Source organism: Hemiscyllium ocellatum, chromosome 35 (assembly GCF_020745735.1).
Source record: "Hemiscyllium ocellatum isolate sHemOce1 chromosome 35, sHemOce1.pat.X.cur, whole genome shotgun sequence".
Lineage (NCBI taxonomy): Eukaryota > Metazoa > Chordata > Chondrichthyes > Orectolobiformes > Hemiscylliidae > Hemiscyllium > Hemiscyllium ocellatum.
This window is the reverse complement of record NC_083435.1, coordinates 37,370,636-37,398,543: the sequence shown is the minus strand read 5'-3', so window position 1 is coordinate 37,398,543 and position 27,908 is coordinate 37,370,636. Positions and strand designations below refer to the sequence as shown.

The following is a 27,908-nucleotide window of genomic DNA, read 5'->3' as shown; positions in this document are numbered from 1 at the left end:
ATTGCAATGCATCAGTTCAAATAACTCAATGAATGTAATGCTCCAAAAAGCAAGGATTCTCCTCAAAATGAATCAGTTACAGGTTTGGAATAGGGTCTGAGTTTATTTGCAAAGAGCATTCAAACCCTCAATGAAATGTCTGCCTCCTTTTGTAATGGGAGGACATTCTCAGTTGATTCCTCAGAAACATTATCGTTACAGAAGTGAAGGTGGGACGATACAGATCTGTACGAAGAGTAAATGATTGTGTCCCAAGTCGGATAGAGACAGGGTAGTCCGGTTCTGGTGCTGCCTCACACTTTGTGCTGCAGCTCCCACCTTTATAAACCCAGCAGTGAAAGACCGACTGGGCCTGTCGCTGGGGCCCATCAGCGAGACACAGCACAAACCCGGTGGGGTTTCGGGTTGGACACTAAGCCGGCTCTCGGGCTGGTGTCCACGTCTGTCACGCCTGGTGGGGCCTGGAAGTGGAACTTCTGCAGCAGGGTGGTGAAGAACAGGAAAAGCTCCACTTTAGCCAGTGCCTCACCAGCGCACACCCTCCGACCTGAAAAAGAGCAGGGGACGGTCAGTACCTTACACACACACACACACACACACACACACACAGACACACACACACACACACACAGACACACACACATATATACAGACACACAGACACACACACACACACGCACATATACACACACACACACACACATATACACACACACACACACATATACACAGACACACACACACACACACACAGACACATACACACACAGACACACACACACAGACACACACACACACGCATACACAGACACTCACACACACACATACACACACACACATACACACACAGACACACACAAACACACACACACACACAGACACACACAAACACAGACACACAAACACACACACAGACCCACACTGACACCCCCACACACACACACAATCACTCACACACACAGACCCACACACACACAGATACACACGTGCACACACACACGCACGCACACACACATGCTCTGCTCATAGACCACCATCTTCCAAACCCCCATTGCTGAAACCATCCCAATGGTCACCAACTGCAAGCAATTCCATTCCCACAGTGTGTCTCTCCATCCCTGTACAGACAGAACTCAAACAGCTGGGAGTACATTCGGCCCTTCTAGATCTTTGCTCATTCAGTAAGAACCTGGCTGATCTGCTCCCTCCACCCCACCTTCCCAAACCTTCCCCATTCCTATCCATTTAATTCAGATCCAATTACTCGATCCTGAATCTACTCAATGACTGAACATCCACAGACCCTCAGGGCAGGGAATTCCAAAGACACACCCCACTCTGAGAGAACATTGTCCTCTCCCCATCCGAAATGGACACTCCTTTACTGTGAGGCTGTCCATTGAACAGAAATGATGGAGTTTAATTCAGATGAATGCGAGGTGCTGCATTTTGGGAAAGCAAATCTTAGCAGGACTTATACACTTAATGGTAAGTTCCTAGGGAATGTTGCTGAACAAAGAGACCTTGGAGTGCAGGTTCATAGCTCCTTGAAAGTGGAGCCGCAGGTAGATAGGATAGTGAAGAAGGCGTTTGGTATGCTTTCCTTTATTGGTCAGAGGATTAAGTTCAGGAGTTAGGAGGTCATGTTGTGGTTGTACAGGACTTGGTGAGGCCACTGTTGGAATATTGCATGCAATTCTGGTCTCCTTCCTATCAGAAAGATGTTGTGAAACTTGAAAGGGTTCAGAAAAGATTTACAAGGATGTTGTCAGGGCTGGAGGATTTGAGCTATAGAGAGAGGCTGAACAGGCTGGGACTGTTATCCGTGGAGCGCCAGAGGCTGAGGGGTGACCTTATTGAGGTTTAAAAATTCTGAGGGCAATGGATAGGGTAAATAGGCAAAGTCTTTTCCATGGGGTCAGGGAGTTCAGAACTAGAGGGCATAGGTTTAGGGTGAGAGGGGAAAGATATAAAAGGGACCTAACGGGCAGAAGGTGGTGCGTGTATGGAATGAGCTGCCAGAGGATGTGGTGGAGGCTGGTACAATTGCAACATTTAAGGGGCATTTGGATGGATATATGAATAGGAAGGGTTTGGAGGGATATGGACCGGGTGCTGGCAGGTGAGACGAGATTGGATTGGGATACCTGGTCAGCATGGACGGGTTGGACCAAAGGGTCTGTTTCCATGCTGTACATCTCTATGACTCTATGACACATCCCCTCTCCAGGGCCTGAAGAATTATTCTTATTTCAATGTCTTTAAGGAATAGAGCACCAAGACCCTGTTCCAGGAACCAGCTCAGTGACTCTCTCTAAGGTAACTTTACCCTTCCTTGGGCGGAGAGACCAAAACTGTGACTGAGTGTGGTCCCACCAAACTCCTACGGGATGGCAGGACCTGTGGCACCTCCTGAGCTGAATTAATTGACATTACTGGTCATAGCCTTCGAATTTAACTTCCCTTTTCTTTATTCACTCATGGAACATGAACGTCACTGGCTGGGCCCAGCATTTATTGCCCATTCCCGATTTGTCCCGTTGGGAAGGTGGTGGTGAGCTGGCTTCTTGTAACTCTACAGTCCCTCCGAACCACTCACCATCCTGACCGTAAGACCACGAGAAATAAGAACTGGAGCAGACCATTCGGCCCCTTGAGACTGTTCTGCCATTCAATAGGATTATGGCTCATCCCACATTCTTCACATCCACTGGCCTGCCTTTTCCATATCCCCATTCCTTCAGTGTCGCTGGCTCAGAATCGTGGAGTTCCCTCTGTAACAACATTTGTCTACAGCGCATGGACTGCAGCGGGTCAAGACGCCAGCTCACCACCACCTTCTCAAGGGGCGACTCGGGAACGGGCAATAAATACTGGGCCCAGCCAGTGACACCCACATGCCGTGGATGAAGTAAGAGGCAAATGGGGGAGCTCAACTCATTGTGAAATTTTGGAGCTTGTTCCCAGTTCAAATCAGAGCTGGCTCTCCACAGTCAGCTGCCTCACTTCAGAAATGGGAATATTTTAGTAACAGAACACACGGCCCCTTTTACAACCGGTTACCTGCAGAGAAAGGCATGAAGGCGTCTCTCTTCACAAAATTCCCATCAGCATCCAGGAAGTGAGCCGGGTTAAACTGGTGGGGCTTTTCCCATTGGGTTTTATCGTACAGCACCGAGGTCAGTAAAGGAATAACGTACGTTCCCTGAAAAACATGGAAAGCCATTCTGAATGTGTCACTGTGCCTGTGTTTAATGGAGAGTGACTCATGCAGGATGTGGAAAACCCAGTTTTCTCCCTGATCCTGTTAGTTTCACTAGATACCTCAGGTTATAACCGTCTCCACCTTATTGTCAAATGTAGCGCCTCTTCCCCACGATTAAAGAAACTCAGTTCCTAAAATCCAATTTGCGCTTGGCCTACAGTGGGACACATTTACCTGCAGTGGGGGTTGGGGAGATCAGTGCACAGGGCCCTGCTGTTTGCTGACAGAAGGAACATGTATGCAGATTGTGCCTGTTCAATTCAATAAAATAGGTGCCTGCCTCTCTCCAGTACACACTACAGAGGAATCATAGTCAACCTGCCCGGTTTAAAACTTAAACAGAGCTTGGCAGTTAAGTGCCAGTCATCATTAACTGGTGCATTTGCTTTGACCTCTGCTAATCAGAGTCTACTGGCGAACCAATCAGCACTCTCCTCTCATTCATTTACAATGATGTTACCCTTTTCATTGATGAGTGCAAAGTGTTTGTAACAGGATTGAGAGTCAGACGGCACATTTTAACCACATTTTGAAAAAAGCAAGTGTGAGGTGCGATTTGATGCATTTTAAAAATCACAAATGAGAGGTGAGATTTAAAGTCAAACCTCTTCCCACAGTTAGTGACTGGGTTTGGAATGAAGTATGGTCAAGGCAGGTTCACATGAGGCATTCAGGAGAGCACTTGATGATTATTTCAATAGGACCAATGGCTTATGGGGCAAAGGCAGACGCTTGGGTCTGTCAAAATGCTAAAGAGAGCTAGTACAGATGAGATGGGAGAAATGGCCTCATTTTTCACCTTTGAGGTTGTGTGATGGGAACCTTTGATGTGACTTTTTTATTAGCAATTCTCAACATTGAAATTCCCCCTTTTAATTTGTTTCCCTTCTAACTCAGTTCCTGTATTTATTCAGAAAGCACCATAATATTATTACCATGGTGACAATGTTCCAAGTAGAACCCTTCTTCAAGACTGGGGTGGGGGTGAGGGGAGCTGCAGATAAAGGTGGGGTGGATGTGGGGCAGGGTTTTGGGTAGGGAAGTGGGTCGGGTGCCAGGGAGCAGTGGAAGAGAGGGGGAGGGTCTGGGAAGGGAGGTTGTTTGAAATTGGAGAGCTCAATGTTGAGGTGGAGGATAATGGACATGTCGGAGAGGGTATGGGAAGGGGAATTGAAATAGGCGGTGGTTGGGAGGTCAGGTTGGCCAACTCCAACTAGACCCAACCCCAAGAACATCTCCCCCTCCCCACCCCTCTCTGCCCTCCGGAAAAAAACGTTCCCTTCAACAGTCCTTGGTTTGTGCCACTTTCCCACCAACATATCCCCATCACCCCACATCCAACCCACGGTACCTCCCCTGCAGCTGGAAAAGGTGCAAAACCTGCTGGTACACCACCACCCTCACCTCCCTCCAGGGCCCCAAACATTCCTTCCAGGTCAGACAGAGGTTCACCTGCCTCTCTTCCAACCTAGTTTACTGCATCAGGTCCTCCCAATGTGGCCTTCTCTACACTGGGGAGGCCAAATGTAAACGTAAGGAACTATTCACTGAACATCTCAACTGGGCCCACAGGGGCCGACCTGACCTCCCAGTCACTGTCCATTTTAATTCCCCTTCCCACTCCCTCTCCAATATGATCATCCTCAACCTTTACCATTGCCAGACCACAAGTTGGAGGAACAACACCTCATCTTCTGCCTGGGCAGCCTATGGCCAGGAGGACTCATCGTTGAGTTCTCCAATTTCAAATAACCTCCCCCTCCATCCCCCGACTCCCTTCCCAGCCCCTCCCCTTCACTTCCATTCCTAGGATCGTCCCTTCCTTCCAGCTACCAACTGGATACATTCCTCCCATCGACCAACCAGATGATGCCCTCCCCCTGTGTTCACCTATTCGTACCTCACCACTCTGACTCTCTCCCCACCCAAAACCCTTCCCCACCCCACCCCTTCACCCCCACCCCCAGTCCTGAAGAAGGGTTACACCCGAAACACCCACTTCCCCACCTCCTGATGCTGCCTGACTTGCTGTGTCCTTCCAGCCTCCTGTTGGTTTATTTTGTTAACCTGCAGTTTCTTTTGTCTCGAACAATGCTCCAAGTGGCACAAATTGTGAAAAGTAAGCCTTGTATCTCTGATACCTTTGGAAGGAAATACCCTCGGAAATGCATGTCCTCAGTTGTCGAATGAGGAAGGTTCGTGGGGACAATGTTGGCAAACCTCTGGATTTCGTGAATCACAGCCTCAGTGTAGGGCATGTGTCTCTGGTCTTCTGTCCTCGGGAATCGACCAGCTCCTATTACCCGATCAATTTCATCTTGGACTTTCCCTGAAATAGACAAAAAGGTGAAGGTCTTTGGATGGAGGGAAACAGTGTACTGCAGAATGAACTGAAGTGGAGACCTTTGTGTTGTTGAGTGACATGGGACGGGCTCGATCAGTTCCATTGCCAGTACATTCCCCTCTCAATACTTTGCTTCATCAACTCTGACAGGCATAAACATCAAACTGACCCAAACACGCAGCTGATGTGATACCACCCACTGTGTGCTAACCTCCAAGGTCAATTTTTATTGTTCACTCCTGAGGACAATTTGACAATCTATTTAAAATAATTCCATGCCACTGTTCATATTTATTACCCTTGAGAAGGTTCTGATTGAAAGTGCTGATTTGTCGAGCCATAATTTCCACAAAAAACGCGCTGGGCAGGGAACTCGGCAGGGGCAGGATGATCCCAGGAGGGACATTTTAGGGCCACCTTCAGAGTATCCCCACCCCCCCCCCCCCACCCCACCCCCCCCCATCCTAGATCGAAAGTATAACAAATCAATCCAAGTGGCCCATCCCCTCTGCAGAGACCTGTTTATTGGGATAACTGTTCACCTCAACCTACATAAAGCTTTCTTGCCTTCCATCCAATTTGGAATCGGACAGTGAGGTAATTATTTACCCAAGTGAATCAGACGGACAGAGGATCTGCCAGTTCTGTTGGATTCCCGATGTCCCTGAGGGAGGCGAGAGAGGTCTTGGATACAACTTGTTCGAGGCTTATCAATGCTCTGTCTCCACATTCCATGCTGTTGGTTCCCCTTGACCACAACGATCTACAAGATTGGAGGGTTCACTATGCAGCTACTGGGGTGTTCACCTGGCTTAAACTCAGGAAAATTGTGATAAATTGGATAATTCTCAGGACATTGATCCAGGAATAGAGCTCAGTGCTAGACTGCAAGGCTCCACCTAGTGGGATTGGTGTGTAGATGCAGGAGTATGACTGTGCCACACTGTGAACAGGTTACAGCTCTGCTCTCCTTCAAACCTGCACCCCCAGGTCTAGCACTTTCTCTGGTACTTAATAAAGTTTTTGTGTTCCAATTCCAGGGCAGAAATCAAATACAGAATTTAAAATGTGGATTAATGAGATGTGTCAATATTGATTTTGTGTCTTTATGAACGTCACCCTGGGTATCATCCCGGAACCTGCAATGAAAGTTGTCTCCTCTATGCCCAGAGGTGTCACCTTGGGCTCAAGCTCAGGAAGACTCCACTTGCTGGCTCACTAATGATCAGCTCTTTCTGACCCCAACCATTGGAGGGGTTTCTGATTGAGATGGCCAATATCGTGCTGAGCCCAGAGCTGTTTCAGTCTTGCTCTTGATGGTCACTGGGTTCCTGACTGACAATGTCTTGTCTTATTCTCAATCAGATTCTTACAGGGGTCAGTATTTGACCCCGAGGGGAGGGTGGGTTTGAGCACCAGATGTAGATATGAAATGCCATGTGCTAAGACCCTCATGACAGGAACTAACCTCCCTCAGGGAACAGAAAGGACTGATTTAAAAATAACAAAGGAGAGTAGTGTCCAGGAACAGGCCCTTCGGCCCACCAAGACTGTGCTGACACGTGATGCCTTTCTAACTAAAACCCTTTTGCCTCTACGTGGTCAGTATCTCTCTATTCCCTGTCTGTTCCTCAATTGTCAAGACGTCTCTTAAACATTACTATTGTCTCCACCTCTACCACCTCCTCCAGGCACTTACCACCCTCTGGGTAATTTAGACTTGGCTCTCATATTTTTGTTAAACTTACCCCCTTTTACCTTAAATTGATGTGACCCAGGAACTGTCATTAAGGACTCCATCTATCCATGCCTCTCATAATTTGTAAACATCTATCAGGTCACCCCTCATCCTACTAAATTATAGTGAAAACAAACTGAGTTTTTCCACTGTCTCCTCATGGCTAATGCCCTCTACACCAGGCAACATCCTTATCAACCATTTCTGAACCCTCTCCAAAGCCTCCACATCCTTCTGGTAGTGTGGTGACCAGAACTGTACACAATATTTCAAATGTGGCCTCACTAAAGTACCACACCACTGCTACATGACTTGTTAATGTTTCATCCTCAATCCCTGACCAATGAAGGCAAGCACGTTCCCAGATGCCTTCTTGATCTCCTTATCAACTTGTGTTGTCACTTTCAGGGAACTGTGGACCTGCACACCAAATGCCTCTGTATGTTGATGCTACGAAGGGTTTCTGCCATTTACTGTGTGCAGTACTTCCCTCCTGCATTAGATCTCCCGAAATGCATCACCTTCCATTTGTCTGGATTAAAATCCATCTGCCATCTCCACCCAACTCTCCAACCAATCTCTATCCTGCTGTATCCTCTGACAATCCTCCTTACCATCCACAGCATGCCTGAACTTTGTGTCATCCACAAATGTATCAATCAGACCATGTCTGAATTCCCCTCCCAACCATTTATATACACTACAAGCAACAAGATACAATTATACAACCAACAATATTATATTAGAATCAGATGCCAATTTAGACACAACCACCAAACTAACAAACACAGAGGGAAGGATTCCTTACTCTGGATTTCTGGGTAGTTTACCATCAGAAGAAGTCCCCAGCAGAGGGTAGTAGAGGTGGTTTCTGTTCCAGCACCAAACAGGTCAATGATTGTAACCACGATATCCTTTTTCTTACTCTCTAAATCTTCACCTCCCAGCTCCTTCAAGACAAAATGAAACAAAGGAGTGTGTGTCGCCTCCTTCAGGAAAATATTCAGCTCCATAAATGTCTGGACAGGGGTAAATGTGCCCAAGGATAGTGATCCTACCAGCCTCTGGTCATGAATGTCACGATGACAATGACAGAGTTGGTAGATGGAATACAATGCAGGGCTGGGAAGTGAAGGGAGGAGAAATACACTCACTCATGGTCAGGCTTTGGGGAGGCAATAGACTTCACCAATTTGAAGGTGGAGGGACAGGTCGAGAAGTCCTTTAAAGCAACTTTACAGCTTTTGTTGGACTGAGTCCGTACATCAGGAAGTTAACCCACACCATTCTGTTTTATATACAAAGATATATAAAAATCGGGTGAGGCCTCAGTTGGAATATTGCGTCCAGTTCTGGTGTCACACTTTTGGGAAAATGTCAATGCTGGGGTGTGGGTGCAGGACAGATTTACCGAAGGGGAGAAGATCAAGGGGAGATTTGATAGAGCCGTTGGAAATCATGAATGGGTTTGACTGGATAAATAAGGAGAGACTGATTGCAGGAGCAGGGTGGGTCAGGGACAAGTGCAGACAGAGGGGGCAACAAGGAACAATCTACTGCAATGCGATGCTGAGTGACTGGAATTCCTGACATAGACACAAAGCTACATTCACACAAGAGTCGGGGATATACTTGAAGGGAAATAAGTGACAGGGCAGTGGGGAAAGAATATGATGGGCCGAGTGACCTTCCCCTCTGCTGTATCACCCTCCAATTCTCTGAAGGAAAGTTGCCTTTCCTGTCTGAGTTCACCATTAGGTTTCAATCCACTCTGGCAGCACAGCAGAGATGAAGGGGCAGGACTTAATGAATGTGGAGTTTAAATTCATTAAAGAGATTGATTTCCCCGTCAAAATGAGAATAGTGTGGCTCCAAAGCACTGAACAACAGATCAAGTGTAATTTCAAGGGCAGTGTTTGGGGAAAATAATATGTAAAGTAAGGACAGACCTCTCCTCAGTTATATTACTCAGGAGACTTTCCGTGTTGACTTCGCAAGATTGAAGCTCACACACCATCAATGCGATATTCTGGACACATTTACCATCCATGTGATGTCATGAGCACTATGATGAGATAAATGATCAGATACAGTGAGCGCTTGAAGTTACACATTCGTAGTTGTATCCAGAAACTAGGGGCAGCACTGAGCGACATTTTAACAGATGTTTAACACAGAATCTTCCTCCATCAAAACCCACAAAGTCCTGGTGTGGAGTCTGAAATCTGGGGAGATTCCCCTTACTGCTGAAGAGGTGTGTCTCTGTACCTGCTGATGCCTCAGAATTAAGGCCTCGCTGAGTGTCTGGATACTGTTCTCGCTCAACGTCTCTTTGGCAGCTTTGAAGAAACCTTCAATGATTTCATGCATCTTCACTTGATTTTGAATCATTTTCCTGCGGCTCGGAATCAGAAATCCCAGAGATGGATAAGAGTTGACCAGCTGGATTGGAACAAGAACATAAGGATCAGGCCTTTGGAGGATCCGGTGATCGCTCGTCCACGGTCAGTGCAGCAACTACTTACCTTCAGTGACGCTTCATGGGAGATAGGAGATTGTCATGGCAACACTGCAACTTCCTCTCCTCTCCTCAGTGCCCCCATCCCAACCCACAAACCCTCCAAATTTACAGTTTTAGTTTGAGTGCTTTGGCTCTCGTCCAGAATGGGTGACCTATCAGCTATCATCTGTTACACATGGATTCCAAAAATCAGATGCAGATCAGGCCAAGTAAGGACAGCAAATTTCCTCCAAATTAGTGGACCAGCTGGGATTTTCTTGCCAATTATATTCATCATTATATTCTTAAATTCAGATTTGTATTGTTAAAGTGAATTGAAATTCCGCCATCCAGCACAGCAGGATTTGAAACCGGTTCCCCCAGGTTGATGTCACTTGCATCATTTTCCTTCATGTGAGAAGCTGAGGGAATCACATCTCTTGAAAGCATTACCCCACCTCGCACCCCCCCCAACAACACCCCGACCCCCACCAACCCACCCAACCCCTCTCCATATCAAGAGTCTGGGAGAATGATTCCACTTCAGGGGAATCTTTCTGTGATTCTATAAAATGTCTCATTTCATTCTAAATGAGTTCAGAAAACTCATAATGGTGACAACACGTTCAGTGCCAGGCCAGGTTAACTTCGTCAGTGCTGAAGGAGGGCCATTGGACCTGAGTCTTTCTCTCCACAGAGGCTACCAGACCTCCTGGGTCTTTCCAGCAATTTTCTGACTGCCAGCAATGCCGCAGTTCTTTGCTTTATTTTAAAATAGATTTCCATGTTTATTTTCTGACCAAACGTTTTCCAATTTAGCCCACGTAAGCCTGTCTCACATATCAGCATTTATGACTGAGACACAATGTTAACAAGAGTCTTCAACCTGTAACAAGTCAGATGTGGAAATAGTCACGCACAACAAATTGCAAATGACCTCAACAATCAGCCTGAGTACAATCCCACAAAACGACAATTACATGGATTGGAGCTGTTCCCAACAGTCTCGTGTTCTCATTAACCATGCTTGTTAGATGGATAAATACTTCATTGTTATAATCAAAACGGTCTCCAAATATGATGGAACAGATGATATTGCTCACAGCCAAATACATAATCTGTGCAGTTTCAAAAGGCTGACCTGTGAATAAACACAGAATTCCATTACAAAAAGGCCTCAGATCAGTAATAATACTTCAATCATTGTCCTTTTATACAAAGCACAAGTTACTAATATCAAACAAAGAACTGTGAAGGCTACAAATCTGAAGCGACAACAGGAATTGCTGGAGAAACTCAGCACATCTGGCAGCATCCCTGGAGAGAAAGCAGAGTTAGTATTTTAACAAACAACAGTTCATTACTGGAACAGGCTCTTCGGCCCATCAAGCCTGTACCGATGCATGAAACCTTTCTGAACTAAAACCCGTCTGCCTCCACACACTCCATATCCCTCTATTCCCTGCTTCTTCAGGAATCTGTCCAGTTCCCTATTCAATGTTCCTGTTCTAAAGAAGGGGACTTGAAAGGTTAACGCTGTTTTCTCTCCCACAGATACGGCCCGACCTGCTGAGTTTTGTCAAAATTGGGAAGATTTAAGATTAATCAGGAAGCAGGAAGTCACAATTGCAGCTTTTAGAATGAGTCATAGTTATAGAGATGTACAGCATGGAAATAGGCCATTCAATCCAATTCATCTATATCTAGTGCCTTTTGCCTGCACTTGGCCCGTATCCCTCTAAACCCTTCCTATTCATACACATATCTAGATGAATTTTAAATGTTGTAACCATATCAGCCTCCACCACTTCCTCTGGCAGCACATTCCATACATGTACCACCCTTTGCATGAAAATATTGCCCCTTTTGGCATCCATTATATCTTTCCCCTCTCACCCTAAACCTATGCTCTCTAGTTCTGAGCTCCCCCACTCCAGCGAAAAGGCCTTGTCTATTTACCCGATCCATGCCTCACATGATTTTATAAACCTCTATGAGGTCACCCCTCAGCCTCCGACACTCCAGGGAAAACAGCCCTAGCCTACTCAGCCTCTCCCTTTAAATCAAACCCTCCAACCCTGGCAACATCCTTGTGAATTATTTCTACACCATTTCACATTTCACAACATCCTTCCTTGAGGAGGGAGACCTGAATTGCACAAAATCTTCCGAAAGTGGCCTAGCCAATGTCCTGTACAACATGACTTCCCAACCCCTATACTCAATGCTCTGACCAATAAAGGAAAAGCATACTAAATGCCTTCTTCACTTTCCTATCTGACTGCAACTTCACTTTCAAGGAACTATGAACCTGCCCTCCAAGGTCTCTTTGTTCAGCAACACTCCCTCGGACCTTACCATTAAGTGCATAAGTCCTGCCTGATTTGCCTTTCCAAAATACAGCATCTTACATTATTTAAATCAACCTCTATTTGCCACTCTTCATCCACTGGCCCATCTCGCCAAGATCCTGTTGTACTCTGAGATAACCATCGCTGCTGTCTGCAACACCTACAATTTTGGCGTCATCTGCAAACAAACCAACAATACTTCCTGTGTTCACATCCAAATCATTTATATAAATGATAAAAATCAATGAACCCAGGCACTGATCCGTGTGGCACTCCACTGGTCATAGGCCTCCAGTCTGAAAAGCAACCCTTCACTACCATCCTCTGTCTTCTACCTTTGAGCCAGTTCTATATCCAAATGGCTAGTTCTCGCTGTATTCCATGTGATCTAACCTTGCTAATCAGTCTACCATGCGGAAGCTTGTTGAATGCCTTGCTGAAGTCCATTTGGATCACATCCACCACTCTGCCCACATCAATCCTCTTAGTTACAAGAAATCACTTTGAAGGAGACATACTGCCTTGTTACATTAGAGCCAGTCTCACTACTAAAAACTTGGTGCTACATTTCCCTGAGAGCCCATCACCTCCTACATTTTCCAAAACAACATACTTGTTTGAGATGGGAATACCCACAGGAGACTCCTGCACTATCTGCCTACCTTTCCTGGAGTTAACCCATCTACCTGACTGTCTGTGCAGAATTCCTCCCTTCCTTAAACTGCCATCCACCACACCCCAGCTCCTGTAAATTCCTCATTTCCTCAACCTGCCACTCTCACCAATCCGATAGAATTCGCAAACAACACACTTCCTGCAGATGTAATCATCAGTAACTTGGAAACTCTCCCAATCTCCCACATCCAACAGGAAGAGCACATCACTCTACTAAAAGCTATCTTTATACCTTAATCGACTGACGCAGTAAATAGCCTTGTTGTACCACTCAAAAAAGGATAACTTAGTACCTGTGTTTTATATCTTTAAAGTTTATTGAAGAGAGAGATCTCAATAAAAACATATAATCAAAAAGTACCCATTGCACTCACTGTTGTAGAGTTACCAAAAACCACAGTTAGGTTACATTTTAAAGTTAGCCACTTCACTGCTCCCTTGTTGTGAGATCCCCACATGGTTTCTCAAAGGTCAGCTTCGAATTTTACTGTTTGTTCATTTTTCTCAGAATTAACTCCAATGTCCAGATACGTTTGTTACTAAACAGCAAAATCATACAGCTCTGCAGGGTCATTGCTGGGTCAGACAGCTGTGCAGGGTCATTGCTGGGTCACACAGCCGTACAGGGTCACTGCTGGGTCACACAGCTGTGCAGGGTCACTGCTGGGTCACACAGCTGTACAGGGTCATTGCTGGGTCACACAGCTGTGCAGGGTCATTGCTGGGTCACACAGCTGTACAGGGTCACTGCTGGGTCACACAGCTTACAGGGTCACTGCTGGGTCACACAGCTGTGCATGATCACTTCTGGGTCACACAGCTGTACAGGGTCACTGCTGGGTCACACAGCTGTGCAGGGTCATTGCTGGGTCACACAGCTATGCAGCGTCATTGCTGGACCACAGAGCTGTGCAGGATCACTGCTGGGACACACTGCTGTGCAGGGTCACTGCTGGGTAACACAGCTGTACAGGGTCATTGCTGGACCGCAGAGCTGTACAAGGTCACTGCTGGGCCACACAGCCATGCAGGGTCACTGCTGGGCCACACAGCTGTACAGGGTCATTGCTGGGTCACACAGCTGTACAGGATCACTGCTGGGTCACACAGCTGTGCAGGGTCACTGCTGGGCCACACAGCTATACAGGGTCACTGCTGGGTCACACAGCTGTGCAGGTTCACTGCTGGGTCACACAGCTGTACAGGGTGACTGCTGGGTCACACAGCTGTGCAGGTTCACTGCTGCGTCACACTGCTATACAGGGTCACTGCTGGGTCACACAGCTGTACAGGGTCACTGCTGGGTCACACAGCTGTGCAGGGTCATTGCTGGGTCACACAGCTGTGCAGGTTCACTGCTGTGTCACACTGCTATACAGGGTCACTGCTGGGTCACACAGCTGTGCAGGGTCATTGCTGGGTCACACAGCTGTACAGGGTCATTGCTGGGTCACACAGCTGTACAGGGTCATTGCTGGGTCGCACAGCTGTGCAGGGTCACTGCTGGGTCACACAGCTGTGCAGGGTCATTGCTGGGTCACACAGCTGTGCAGGGTCACTGCTGGGCCACACAGCTGTACAGGGTCATTGCTGGGTCACACAGCTGTACAGGATCACTGCTGGGTCACACAGCTGTGCAGGGTCACTGCTGGGCCACACAGCTATGCAGGGTCACTGCTGGGTCACACAGCTGTGCAGGTTCACTGCTGGGTCACACAGCTGTACAGGGTGACTGCTGGGTCACACAGCTGTGCAGGTTCACTGCTGCGTCACACTGCTATACAGGGTCACTGCTGGGTCACACAGCTGTACAGGGTCACTGCTGGGTCACACAGCTGTGCAGGGTCATTGCTGGGTCACACAGCTGTGCAGGTTCACTGCTGCGTCACACTGCTATACAGGGTCACTGCTGGGTCACACAGCTGTGCAGGGTCATTGCTGGGTCACACAGCTGTACAGGGTCATTGCTGGGTCACACAGCTGTACAGGGTCATTGCTGGGTCACACAGCTGTGCAGGGTCATTGCTGGGTCACACAGCTGTACAGGGTCACTGCTGGGGCACACAGCTGTGCAGGGTCGTTGCTGGGTCACACAGCTGTCCAGAGTCACTGCTGGGCCACACAGCTGTACAGGGTCATTTCTGGGACACACAGCTGTACAGGGTCACTGCTGGGCCACACAGCTGTACAGGGTCACTGCTGGGGCACACAGCTGTACAGAGGCATTGCTGGTTTGCTCAGCTGTTTAGGTTTGATGTCTCCCGTTCTAACCTCCCATGTGGTATCTGCTTTGTCTCGCTTCATCATTTTTAAAACCATTGTTATTTTGATTTCTTCCCAAAATAAACAAAGCAACAGCTTATAAACCAGTAATTACTGCTCCAAAGATTCCAGGAAATCATCGCCAACACTGCAATATCTCCAATATGGAGCAGTTGTTACAGCCACAATTTATTCCCGTCCTCCACCTCAGGTTACACAGAATCCTTCAGCTTAAAATGACTTGGCAACGATGGGATTCAAACCTACATCTCTGAAGATGGAGTGTGGGAGGAAGAACATCACTGAATCCCTCCGTTCGGACATTGTGGGTCAACCTACAGCATATGAACTGGAATTGTTCAAGTAGACAGCTCACCATCTCCTTCTCAGGAGGCAATTAGACACGGGCAAAATGTTGCTGGCAGTCAGTGGTGCCAATGCCATGTGTAAAGTTTTGAACACATGGCATGGTCTCAATTCTCACACTGGCTGTGATTGCTGTAAAGGTCCCACCTTTTCAACCTCACCCCTTACCTGAGGAATGTTTAAGATTAAACTCAGTACCAGTCATGTCTACTCAGTGAGAGAGAGGGACGACGGTGACTTTACCTGTCAATTATGTCAGACCAAGTCGAGGAGGAACAAACAGATCTTAGGGGTGAAATGGACTAATGGCTTAAACAAACTGTTGGGAAGCATTATTAAGGTGAGGTAGTGTAAGAAACTTTATTGTTAGGTAGTGCTCACGTAAGGTAGTATTAGCAAGTCTGGAACTTGTTAGCTTCACTAGGCAGCATTAAGCCATTATGTTACACTAAGAGCAGACTGAAAAACTGATGGCATAGATTGAAGAGGCCCCAGAGAGGGTGAGAGATAACAGGACATTGGAGCCGTGTCAAAATGCACGTAGCTCAAACTGAGGTAATAGAACGTTATCAGGTAAGCATATTCCGAGAACCAATGATATATCAGGATACTGCATCTTACCAAATAAGGATGTAACACTGGAATGTGAGAGAGCAAAAAGTTAGGAAAATTAGAACAATAGTCAGAACGCGCTTTCTCCAGTGAGCCACACACCTCACTGTACTGTGTACGATTCTCTCTCATTAAAACAGATTATACTTTGAATCAGATCTGGTGTCTCTCTCTCCTCCAAACGAACACGGGGACGGTAGCTCAGTCCCTAACAAAACAAATGCCTAAATTGACCCGAGAGTTGGGAAGAGCATGAGAAAGGCTGTTAAAACACCATCGCACCTAACTTTTAGCAACCACCGTCCACACTGAAGGAATGGAAGTAATTCAGGAAGCTTTGTGCAGGAGCAGGCAACCAGACACAGACCATGTTGTGTCCGTGCTTACACACCAGAGTCTGGACTCAAATTACCTTCAAACTCCCTTGCCACTGCACCAGTGTCACAGCCTGTTGTGTCCTGTGAGAATCGGTGTGCACGGACAGCCCACATTTTAAAATAAGAAATCCCACAAGAGTGCTTTCCACTCGTCTCCAAGTTGTATTGGGACCTGGAACCAGAGGACCCCCAAGGGCCACCCCAACAGTGACTGACCTGGGAGCCTCACCAGCGCCATAGCTCAGCAAGTCGAGGTACCTCGACACCCAGATCTCTGCCGTATACATGAGAGTCTTTGTCACCAACACGTGGAGGCGATGACCAAAGGACCAAAGTGGCAGAGTCTCTGCTGATCAAGCAGGACCGAGTTCAACTGAGGGGAAGCATCATTCTGAATCTTCACAGCAGCAGCAATATTGGTATGTGGATGCTGCCCCGGAACATTCTCTTGAAGTTGGTGTTGGGATCTTTTATTCAAGTGAAAATCTTTTCTGTGGATGTCAGTTTCGAGGGAACCATGAATCCCAGCATGTCATGTCCCACCAAGCACTCACCCTTGTGACTCTCAAACACATTGACAAGAAAGCTGGCCTCTTCACTGATCCTGTCTTCAACGGATTTCTTGCCCATGCCAAATCCTCGGAGAGCTGAGATCACAAACTTTCGGTTCTCCCGCCACAACTTCCCGTCACTGAATATCACGCCTGAAAGTGACACATGAAAAGCTGATCAAATATTGTACACAGGTTCTGCTGTGAGTGCTGCCAAACCCCAGGTTTCTAACACCCTTTCCTTTCCTGAGAATTACACCATTCTACAACTAAGAGAAGGTCATTGTATCCATGAGTACTCTTTGGGGGAGTGAGCCCATTGATCTGACTTCACAAGATTCCTCTTGATGTTGTCATTCTCAATTCCCCTTTGGATGTTCCTGTTGACCCTGCTTCCAGAACCATCCCAGGTCCTGCATTCCAGATGACAATGAGAGCTGCAAAACCAAATCTCATCTTCCCTCTGATTGGTTTTTGTAACCAAGCGGCCTCTTTTGGTGTCGTCTGCCCAATTCTGGTCTCCCTGTTGCAGGGAGGATATTATGAAGCTGGACAGGGTAAAGAAGAGATTCACCAGGATGTTACCGGGATTAGAGAGGTTGAGGTATGGGGAGAGGCTGCACAGGCTGCAACGTTTTTCACTGGAGTGTGGGAGGTTGAGGGGTGACCTTGTAGAGGTTTATAAAATCATGAAGGACATGAATAAGGTGAATGGCAGGTGTCTTTTCTCCCCAGGTGGAGGATTTCAAGGCAAGGGAAATATTCTTTCAGTGTGAGGAGAAAGATTTTAAAAAAGACATGGGGCAGTTGTTTTATACAGAGTGTGGTTTGTATGTGGAATGATCTTCCAGTGGAAGTGGTAGAAGTGGATATAGTTATAACATTTAAAAGACATTTGGATAAGTACATGAATAAGAAATGTTTGGAGGAATGTGGACCAAGCGCAGCCAAGTAGGATAAGCTTAGTTTGGGATTATGTTCGGCATGGACTGGTTAGGCCGAAGGGTCTGTTTCAGTGCTTTATGACTCTATGATCTATGACTCCCAATTTCAGTGTTTGTCAGTTCATATTTAAGGTTGTCCCACAGTAAAATGTGCCCTTTTTATTTGTTGATTTAATATTGAATAGCTCGAATATATCAAATGAAGATTAATGTTCTGTAGCTTGAGCAACATTTATGGAGTTAGACACATTGTTGATGCAGGGGATTGGCCCAGGTATTCAATGACTTCCATTATATTGAGGGAGGTGATGAAGAAGTGCAGTACCTTGAGACAGCAAGGTATTGGCAAGTGGCCAAATGACAGGAAATAAAAAGTAGGAAGGTAACAGGGTCTGACTACCAACCCAGCAGCTTAACCAAGGGAGGGGTGTGAGGCCTGTTAGCAGCTCGGGATCTGATCCCTGCCATTTAATATGACAGCAGGAAGCTCGAGCGTATTGGGGTTTTGAATGAGATGTCGAAGTTGCACGATGTATTTCTGTGGATGTGAAATGTAATGATTTTAATTGACAGTAGCCCTCCTCTCACGCAGCACAAGTTTTGGTTGACATTACTTTGGCATTTTCTAGCACATTGCAAGAATTCAGATTAACAAAATGTGTATTTCTTCAGCAAAACCAAAGAAAATCATGTTGAAATTTAATAAAACATTTGTTTGGCTTCAAGTGGATCATTGTATTTAATTCTGAGCGCCACATTGTTGGGAAATGCTTGTGCGAGGGTCACCATCAGATGAATGAATGATGATCGCTTGTCAAAGGTGGTCACCTTGGAGAAGAGAAGGTTGTGTGAGGTTTTGGATGGAGATAGCCAAGATCATAAGGGATCTAGTCAGAGTAGATGAACATTGCATGTTTCCCATTGGCTGGAGGACTGAGAATCAGATGGCACAGAGCTCATAGCATTGGCAAAAGAAACAAAGAGGGTTTGTGGAAAGACACATTGAATGGTGATGATCAGAAGTTCCTGATCAATGGAAATTCAATGGAAATATTCAGAAGAGAATTGAATAAGTGCCTGACGAGGGAAAGACTTTTCAGGGGTGGAGGCAAGGGCAGGGGAGCAGGACCATTTCAGTTGCAATCGCTGATAAACATTGGCCTAACCCAGGATTATTGAGAATGAGAAGCTTGGGTATTTATAAATTGAGGGAAATAGTGGCTAAAAGGCTACAGTTCAATTCCAGAACATTTTGTGTCACTTTAACCAACATGATCGGGTGAGCTGAGTTGAAGACAGAAATGATCAAAGAGTAACACAGAGATGAAAGAGGGAAATTACCACTTCGGAATGAAACTGCGTCATACATCGGTAAGTGTGGCCTCCCACTGAATTGATCTGCGTGATTCACAAGAGCGTCTTTCACTGTGTCGTAACCAGTCAACACCACTGCCTTCAGCGGGCCGAGCTCCACTGAAAATACACTTCCATATTTCTCTGCAAGCTATCAAAGAGAGATTTATTTCATTATGGTTTTATTTCTAATCAGCTGTAGCACAAGTCAGGGACAAAAAATGAAGGAAAGAATATTAACCCCCAATTCCTAAGAATTTGATGCCCATCTGTATTTTCGCTCTAGAAGGTGTTGGTGAGCTGCCTTCCTGACCCACTGCAGTGTAGGTGGGTAAACCTTCAATGGTGTTGGGAAAGGAATTCCAGAATGTTGAACATAGGAACAGAAGGAGGCCATTCAGCCCCTCAAGCTCCCTTCACAACTCAATGACATCATGGATGACCTTTGGCTGAACTCCATATTCCTGCCTTTGGCCCATATCCCCTCATGGTTTTGCTTCATAAAAATGTATCTACCTCAAGTTTAAAACTAATAACTGATCCCACACACTGCCATTTGTGGAAGAGTGTTCTACCTCCCTTTCTCATATCTCCCTCCCGAACGGTCTGGCCCAGACTGTGTCCTTTCGTTCGAGACTCTCCAAACAGGGAAAATAGTTTATCTTTATCCACCCTTTTCATGTTAATAATCTCGAAGATTTTGATCAGATCACCCCTTATCCTTCTAAATTTAAGAGAAAGCAGGCCTTATCTGGATCATCTCTCCTCATAACCTAACCCCTGAAGGACATGTATTATTCCTGTAAACCTTCGCTGTGTTCCCTCCAAGACCATTCCATCCTTCCTGAGGGGTGGAGCCCAGATCTGCTCACAGTGCTCCACGTGGGCTCTGACCAGGGTCCTGTCTAACTGCAGCATAATTTATTCATCCTTTTGTACTCCTGGTATGAAGACCAACATTCAACCAACTTTCTTGATTATATTCTGAACCTACTCTCAAGTGCACCCAAACTCTCGAGTCTCTTTGCACATCCACTGTTGAGCCAGTGACACTGAAGGAACAGCAATACTTTCTCCTTGTAGATTCAGGTCTAACTTATTTCCGTGTGGTCAGGTTCTCATGTGGCTGGCTATCTGCATCAGCAACTCACCAATATCATTGACCACACTCCATGAATTCATGGGCAGGCCCAGTGATGGTCATTTAGACCTGACTGCTGTTCCTCTTACTCAGAATGTAGGTAACCTTTTTCACTCTCTTGCTAGCTGTCTCTTCCAATTCCTGGCTTTTCCTCTCTCGTGTTATCTCCTCATTCCCATTCCCCCCGAAAAATTAATCTGAACCCTCCTCAATAACATTAATATCCTATCCCATCAGGACGCTGGTCTAGCCTCTATTCAGACGTAAACCATCCGGCCTGGACAAGTCTCAACTGCTCCAGAATTGTTACTAACCTCCGAGGAGCCTAATTCCCCCAAACCTTCACCCCCCAAATGCCATGTCCCCTGGCACGTATCCATCTGCTTATCCTCCATCTTGTTTCCTGACCCGTGTGTGGCACTGTGGGTAATCTGGAGATTGTTTCCTTTGAGGTTCTGCTATGGACAAGCAGGAAGTGGCTGGAAGAACACAGTAAACCAGGCAGCGGAGAGGTCAACATTTCAGGTGCAACACTTCTTCAGGACTGGGGTGGGTGTTGGGAGTGGTGGGGTGCAGATAAAGTGGGAGGTTGGGGTAGGGTGGTGAAGTGGGGATAGGTGAAGACAGGTAGAGGGTATGACCTGGTTAGTCAATGGGAGGAATGGATCCAGTTGGTGGGAGGGAGCAGTGCAAGGGATGGGGGAGGGGCTGGTAGGGAGTCGGGGGATGGGGAGGGAGGTTATTTGAAATTGGAGATCTCAATGTTGAGTCCACCAGGCAGGAGGCAGCCCAGGCGGAAGATGTGTTGTTGTTCCTCCAATTTGTTATTGGGTTCGTTGTAGCAATTCAGGAGGCCAAGGATGGTCTTGTCAGAAAGAGAGTGGGAAGTGGGATTAAAGCAGCTGTGGGCCCAGCAGAGATCCTCGGTGAACCATTCCCAAAGTTAACATTCAGTTTCCCCGATATAGAGAAGACCACATCGGGAGGACCTGATGCAGTTAACCAGGTTGGAGGAGAGGCAGGTGAATCTCTGCCTCACCCGGAAGGATTGTTTGGGGCCCTGGGTGGAGGTGAGGGAGGTGGTGTACCGGCAAGTTTTGAATCATTTCTGGTTGCAGGGGAAGATACCTGGGGGTTAGGGAGTGTTGGTGGGGAGAGTGGTGCAAACACAGGACTGTCGAAGGGAACTGTCCTTGCAGAAGGCAGACGGGGGTGGGCAGGGGGAGATATTCTGAGTGGTGGGGTCGAGTTGGAGTTGGCGGAAGTGCTTATAAATGATGCGTTGGATACAGAGACTGGTGGGATGGTAGGTGAGGACAAGGGGATCTCAGACTTTATTGTGTTGTTGGGGGTTTAGAGCAGTGGAGTGGGGAATGGAGGTGGTGCAGCAGAGGGCTGTCTGGATGATGGAGGGAGGAATAGCTTCTTATTCAAAATAGCTGGACATCTGGGATGCTTGGGAGAGGAATGTCTCCTCATCCGAGCAAATGCAGCAGAGGCAGAGGAATTGGGAGAATGGGATGGAGTTCTGGCAAGATACTGGGTGGGAAGAGGTGTAGTCCAGGTAGTTACAGGAGTCTGTGGGTTTGTAGTCAGCATCCGTCTGGAGACTGTCGCTGGAGATGGAAATGGTGAGGTCAGGAAAGGGGAGGGAGGTGTCCGGAATGGACCAAATGAATTTGAGGGAGAGGTGGAAGTTGTGGGTGAAATCGCTGAATAGCTCCAGTTCAGTCTGGATTCAGGATGCTGTCCCAGTGCAGTCATCGGTGTAATAGCTGAAGAGTTATGGCACAGTGCCTGTATAAGTACTGAAGAGGGACTGTTCGATATAGCCAACAAACAGACAGGTGTAGCTGTGGCCCGTCCGGGTGCCCATGGACACCTCCTTGATTTGGAGGAAATGGGAGGAGTTAAAGGAAAAGTTATTGAGGGTGAGGAGTGGTTCAGCAAGGTGGAGGAGGGTATTAGTGGAGGGGGGACTGGGTGGGTCTGTTGGACAGGAAGAGGCGGAGGGCCTGGAGGCCATCTTGTGGGGTATGGATGGAAATAAGGACGGCACGTCCAGAGAGTAGATCAAGCGTTGGGGGCCAGGGAACTGGAAGTTGTTGAAGAGATGGAGGGTGTGGATGGTGTCGTAGGTGTAGGTGGGAAATGCCTGATCCAAGGGGGAGAGGATGGAGTTAAGGTAGGACGGGATGAGTTTGGTGGGACAGGGGCATGCTGAGACGATGGGTCAGCTGGGGTAGTTGGGCTTGTGGATCTTGGGGAGCAGGTAGACTGGGCAGTGTGGGGCTGGGGGACCATGGGTTTGGAGGCAGTGGAGGGGAGATCACTGGAGACAATGAGGGCACAGACAGTGTGAGTGAATTTAGCCTGATGGGTTGTGAAGGTGGGGGGGGGAGGGGGTCGCGGGCAAGGGTGGGGGTAGGACGTGGTGTCGGAGAGTTGGCGTTCAGCCTCTGGAACATTGAGGTCCGTTCTCCAGACAACCATCTTTGTCAGTGCATTTGGTGAGGAGCGAGTGGTGTGCTGCACATTCAGAGGGGGTGAGGTTGGAGTGGGTGGGGATGGGTTGAAGAAATTGAGGCAGTGGATGTCATGTCAGCCGGCTGGAATGAAGAGGTCAAGGGCGGGTGGTGACCAAGTGGAGGAGGAACCTTGGAGTTGGAAGAGGGGGTCATCTGAGGGAGGTTGGGAATTTTGGGGTGGAATCCCGAGGTGGCTAATGCGGGGGAGGGGAAAAGGGTGATGGCACGTGGTGGGTGAGGTTTGGATGTGGTGGTGTGGTAGGGGGTAGTGAGTGTGGGGGAGAAAGGAGATTGGGAGGGGAGTGGGCTGGGGAGTGTTATGGGGGCATGGGGGGGAGGGGTGCTGGGGTGGGAGGGGTGAGGTTAAGGGGAAGAGGTGGAGGGGTAGGGTGCATTGTGGGGGTGGATGGGTGAGGAGGGCTGACAGGCTGAGGGTTGGCAGTAGGACCCAGGGATGACCCTGGGAAATGTAGTCTGAGTCTTGCTTGCAGAGAGGGTGGAGCCTGAAGTGGAGGTGGGAGCTGGAGGGAAGTCGAGGCTGGTCTGAGTGCTGTTGTAGGAGATGTCCGAAGCAGAGGGGGAGGTTACGGGTGTGTACTTGGTGGGGGGTGGGGGGAGGGGGTCCCGGGAGGGTGTCGCGGTGGCACAGGTACCACCCTGGAACACAGGTCCCTCAACTCAATCTGCAGGGCCCCACCCATCATTCTCCTGATGGGGCTGGTGCATAGCCACGAGCTGTTCACCTTCTGAATATTCTGCATTCATTCAGTGACGTTCTTGAACCAGGATATTTTTTATATTTCAAAAATACACTTTATTCATAAAAATATTTTGATATCTGTACAATCGGTCATGCCATACATACATAAACATTCCATTTCTTTGCATATAGAGATCGAGTAATCATTCATATATACAAGTCTGTACATTGACCCTCCACATATTTAGCTGAGGCAGATGTTAAACGGTGGTCTTTCCCCACCGCGCCTTGGTGGCAGCTGCCCCAAGCTTCAGCGCGTCCCTCAACACGTAGTCCTGGACCTTGGAATGTGCCAGTCTGCAACACTCAGTCGGGGTCAACTCCTTCAGCTGGAAGATCAACAGGTTTCGGACCACCCAAAGAGCGTCCTTCACCGAGTTGATGATCCTCCAGGCGCAGTTGATGTTTGTCTCGGTGTGTGTCCCAGGGAACAAGCCATAGAGCACGGAGTCCCGCGTCACGGCGCTGCTCGGGACGAACCTCGACAAATAGAGAAGGTTTAGGGGAGATCTGATAGAAGTGTATAAGATGATTAGGGGTTTAGATAGGGTAGATACTAAGAACCTTTTACAGCTAATGGAGTCAGGTGTTACTAGGGGACATAGCTTTAAATTAAGGGGTGGTAGGTATAGGACAGATGTTAGGGGTAGATTCTTCACACAGCGGGTTGTGAGTTCATGGAATGCCCTGCCCGTATCAGTGGTGAACTCTCCTTCTTTATGGTCATTTAAGCGGGCATTGGATAGGCATTTGGAAGTTATTGGGCTAGTATAGGTTAGGTAGAATTCGGTCGGCGCAACATCGAGGGCCGAAGGGCCTGTACTGCGCTGTATCCTTCTATGTTCTATGTTCTATGTTCTAAATACCACTGCATTCCTCTCCAGACTTCCTCTGCATAGGCACATTCCAGAAGGAGGTGTGTGACAGTCTCTTTCCCCCCGCAGCCGCTTCGAGGGCAGTGTGCAGTGCGGCTGAGAGTCCGGGCGTGCATAAAGGATCTCACAGGCAGAGCCCTTCTCACCACCAGCCAAGCCATGTCTTGGTGCTTGTTGGAAAGTTCTGGCGATGAGGCATTCTGTCAAATGGCTTCAACAGTCTGCTCAGAGAACCACTCGATAGGATCCGCCCTCTCCTTTTCCCGAAGGGTCTCGAGGACGCTACGTGCTGACCACTTCCTGATGGACTTGTGGTCAAAGGTGTTTTTCTTCATAAACTTCTCCACGAAGGACAGGTGGTACGGAATGGTCCAACTACTCGGAGCGTTCCGCGGCAGCGAGGCCAGGCCCATCCTTCGCAACACCGGGGACAGGTAGAACCTCAGTACGTAGTGACACTTGGTGTTTGCGTACCGGGGATCCACACACAGCTTGATGCAGCTACACGCAAAGGTGGCCATCAGGGTGAGGGTGGCATTGGGTGTATTTTTTCCACCATTGCCCAGATATTCATATATCGAGTCCCTTCAGACGTGGTCCATCTTTGATCACCATATAAACTGGAAGATGGCCAGGGTGACTGCAGCGGCACAGGCTCTGGGAATAGGCCAGACCTGTGCCACGTACAACAGCAATGACAGTGCCTCACACCTGATGACCAGGTTTTTTCCCGCGATGGAGAGCGACCGTAGCCTCCATCTGCCCAGTTTCTGCCTCACTTTGCCGATACGTTCCTCCCAAGACTTGGCGCACGCCCCAGCCCCACCGAACCAAATACCCAGCACCTTCAGGTGGTCGGTCCTGACGGTGAAGGGGATCGAGGATTGGTCGGCCCAGTTCCCGAAGAGCATGGCCTCGCTCTTGCCTCGGTTTACCTTGGCCCCCGAGGCCCGTTCAAACTGGTCACAAATGCACATGAGTCTGCGCACGGACAGCGGATCCGAGCAGAAAACGGCGACGTCACCCATGTACAGGGAGGCCTTAACCTGCAGGCCCCCGCTGCCAGGAATAGTCACCCCTCTCAGGCTCGTATCCTTCCTGATGGACTCGGCAAATGGCTCTATGCAGCACACAAACAAGGCAGGAGAGAGAGGGCAGCCCTGCCTGACTCCAGATCTGACTGGGAAGCTATCTGATTCCCACCCATTGATTGAGACTGCACTGACAATGTTGGTGTAGAGCAGTCTGATCCAATTGCAGATTCCCACCGCAAAGCCCATTTTGGAGAGAACATCTCTCATATACCTGTGTGATATCCTGTCAAAGGCTTTCTCCTGGTCCAGGCTGATCAGGCAGGTATCCAACCCTCTGTCTTGCACGTAGGCGATCGTATCCCTGAGGAGTGCGAGACTCTCAGCGATCTTCCTGCCTGGCACAGCACAGGCTTGGTCAGGGTGAATCACCGACCTCAGAGCAGACCTGACCCAGTTGGCGATAATCTTTGACAGAATTTTAATCTTTGACCGATCCACTCCACCCTCCTCCCTGACCTATCACCTTCATCCCCTCCCCCATTCACCTATTGTACTCTATGCTACTTTCTCCCCACCCCCACCCTCCTCTAGCTTATCTCTCCACGCTCCAGCCTGTCTGCCTTTATTCGTGATGAAGGGCTTTTGCCCGAAGCATTGATATTACTGCTCCTTGGGTGCTGCCTGAACTGCTGTGCTCTTCCAGCACCACTAATCCAAAATATAAGTATGTGGGGTGAGTTTGTACTTGAAGTGTTACATTTTGTTTTGTTCAAAAACTGCATAAATACATGTAAGATTCTGTACACTGGGACACCGACAGATTTTAATCTCACGCCTTCAGTGCATTATCTGAGTTGAGATGGTACCTATTGTTCAAGATACCTCGAGAATGTAACTTTAAAAGAAGTTCTGGGATTTACATATGAAAGAACTGAAACCAACATGATCATTATTTGTTTAATATGACACTCCATGACACTACAATCCTGTTGCTATCAATCCTGTGTTTGCTCCACAACCACCTGATGCAGAAGCAGTGCTATTGGCTGGTGCTGTGTGAGTTTTAACTTTGTCCACCCCAATCCAACACCAGCTCCTCCAAATCACGCCATATCTCCAAAATCCCAAATTCCCTCGAGCTGTTGCTCTCCCAGTCCTCCCCCCGCAACCCTGCTCCACCCCATTCCCAACCTGGGGCCCCCTCTGGTGGTATGGACCCATGGACTTGAAATTGCGTTGGGAAGCGGTGTATGTATTTGCAAAACTAAATGAAAAATCAGTCCTCATTTTGTTCATGATGATTGGACTGAATGTTAAGATTTGTTTTCTTTCCCTTGTGACACGTATTTGATGGACACGAGGCTCTGGGATATTCCTCAAAGGAACACTCACTCTCACAAACCAGTCCCTTCCCTTTGCACTGACCTCACTTCGGTTTTTGATCAGGACATGAATTCAGGTGTTTTCCTGAACTTTCCAGAACTTTCCCAATGCCATTATCTGGTTATAATGGCCTAAAATAAAAAAATCCAGAGATTTTCGATTCTCCCAGATCTTCTTCCATCATTTTATATCGATGTCCCATGCTTTAAATATCTGGTTGTAAGGATCTGATCAGCTCTCAAACAGGCTTCAGGATTCAGACCAAATCCAGCACGGTCAGAGGCCATTCGGTCCATCGTCCTGCGTCACTCTCACTTTACTGTCACATGTTAATTAAATTGAACATTTCCCAGATTGGTCACTCTCTGAGGTGCCATAACTTTGCAATTGCTTTGTTTTTTTCTGCCTCCCGTTCTGTTTAGAATTAAAGTCCGACCAGAAATCAGAGACTCTCAGAACGCAGCCCCCAGGGCTAACAGATTCCCCGATCAGGGATTACGGATCTGCTTCGGTTTGTGTCTCTCCCGGTCTCTGTGAGTTTCTCCTTGGGAGCTGTTCCCTCACACCGCCCCATCCCTCAGACATTCCCCCAGTGAAGGATTCTCACTTACCCCCATGAGAGACCAGTCCAGCTTCTTGAGGTCCAGTTGGTGCAGGTTTCCGATCAGAGGAAGCGGGGTTGGTCCGAGAGGGAAATTCCTGGGAACTCTCCGCCGAATAAGGGACACGACCAGGAAGAGAAAGAGAGCCAGCAGCGATAGGGCCAAGGTGTAATCTGTGGGGAAGAGCTTGAGGAGAGCCATTGTGTCAGTGTGCCCAGACACCAGTGATGTTCGAGTGTGTTATGTC

General features: G+C 47.9%; 1 protein-coding gene across 1 annotated transcript; it reads right to left on the bottom strand.

Moving 5' to 3' along the window:
• On the bottom strand, positions 1–27,908 carry LOC132832681 (cytochrome P450 2K1-like). The gene is made up of 9 exons (XM_060850774.1): positions 27,671–27,908; positions 19,327–19,489; positions 17,045–17,194; positions 10,828–10,988; positions 9,616–9,789; positions 8,156–8,297; positions 5,407–5,594; positions 3,064–3,205; positions 1–547 (listed from the first exon to the last, which is right to left on the bottom strand). Exons 1-9 carry the CDS (start codon positions 27,860–27,862, stop codon positions 369–371), a joined length of 1,491 nt encoding a protein of 496 aa, XP_060706757.1. The 5' UTR covers positions 27,863–27,908; the 3' UTR covers positions 1–368.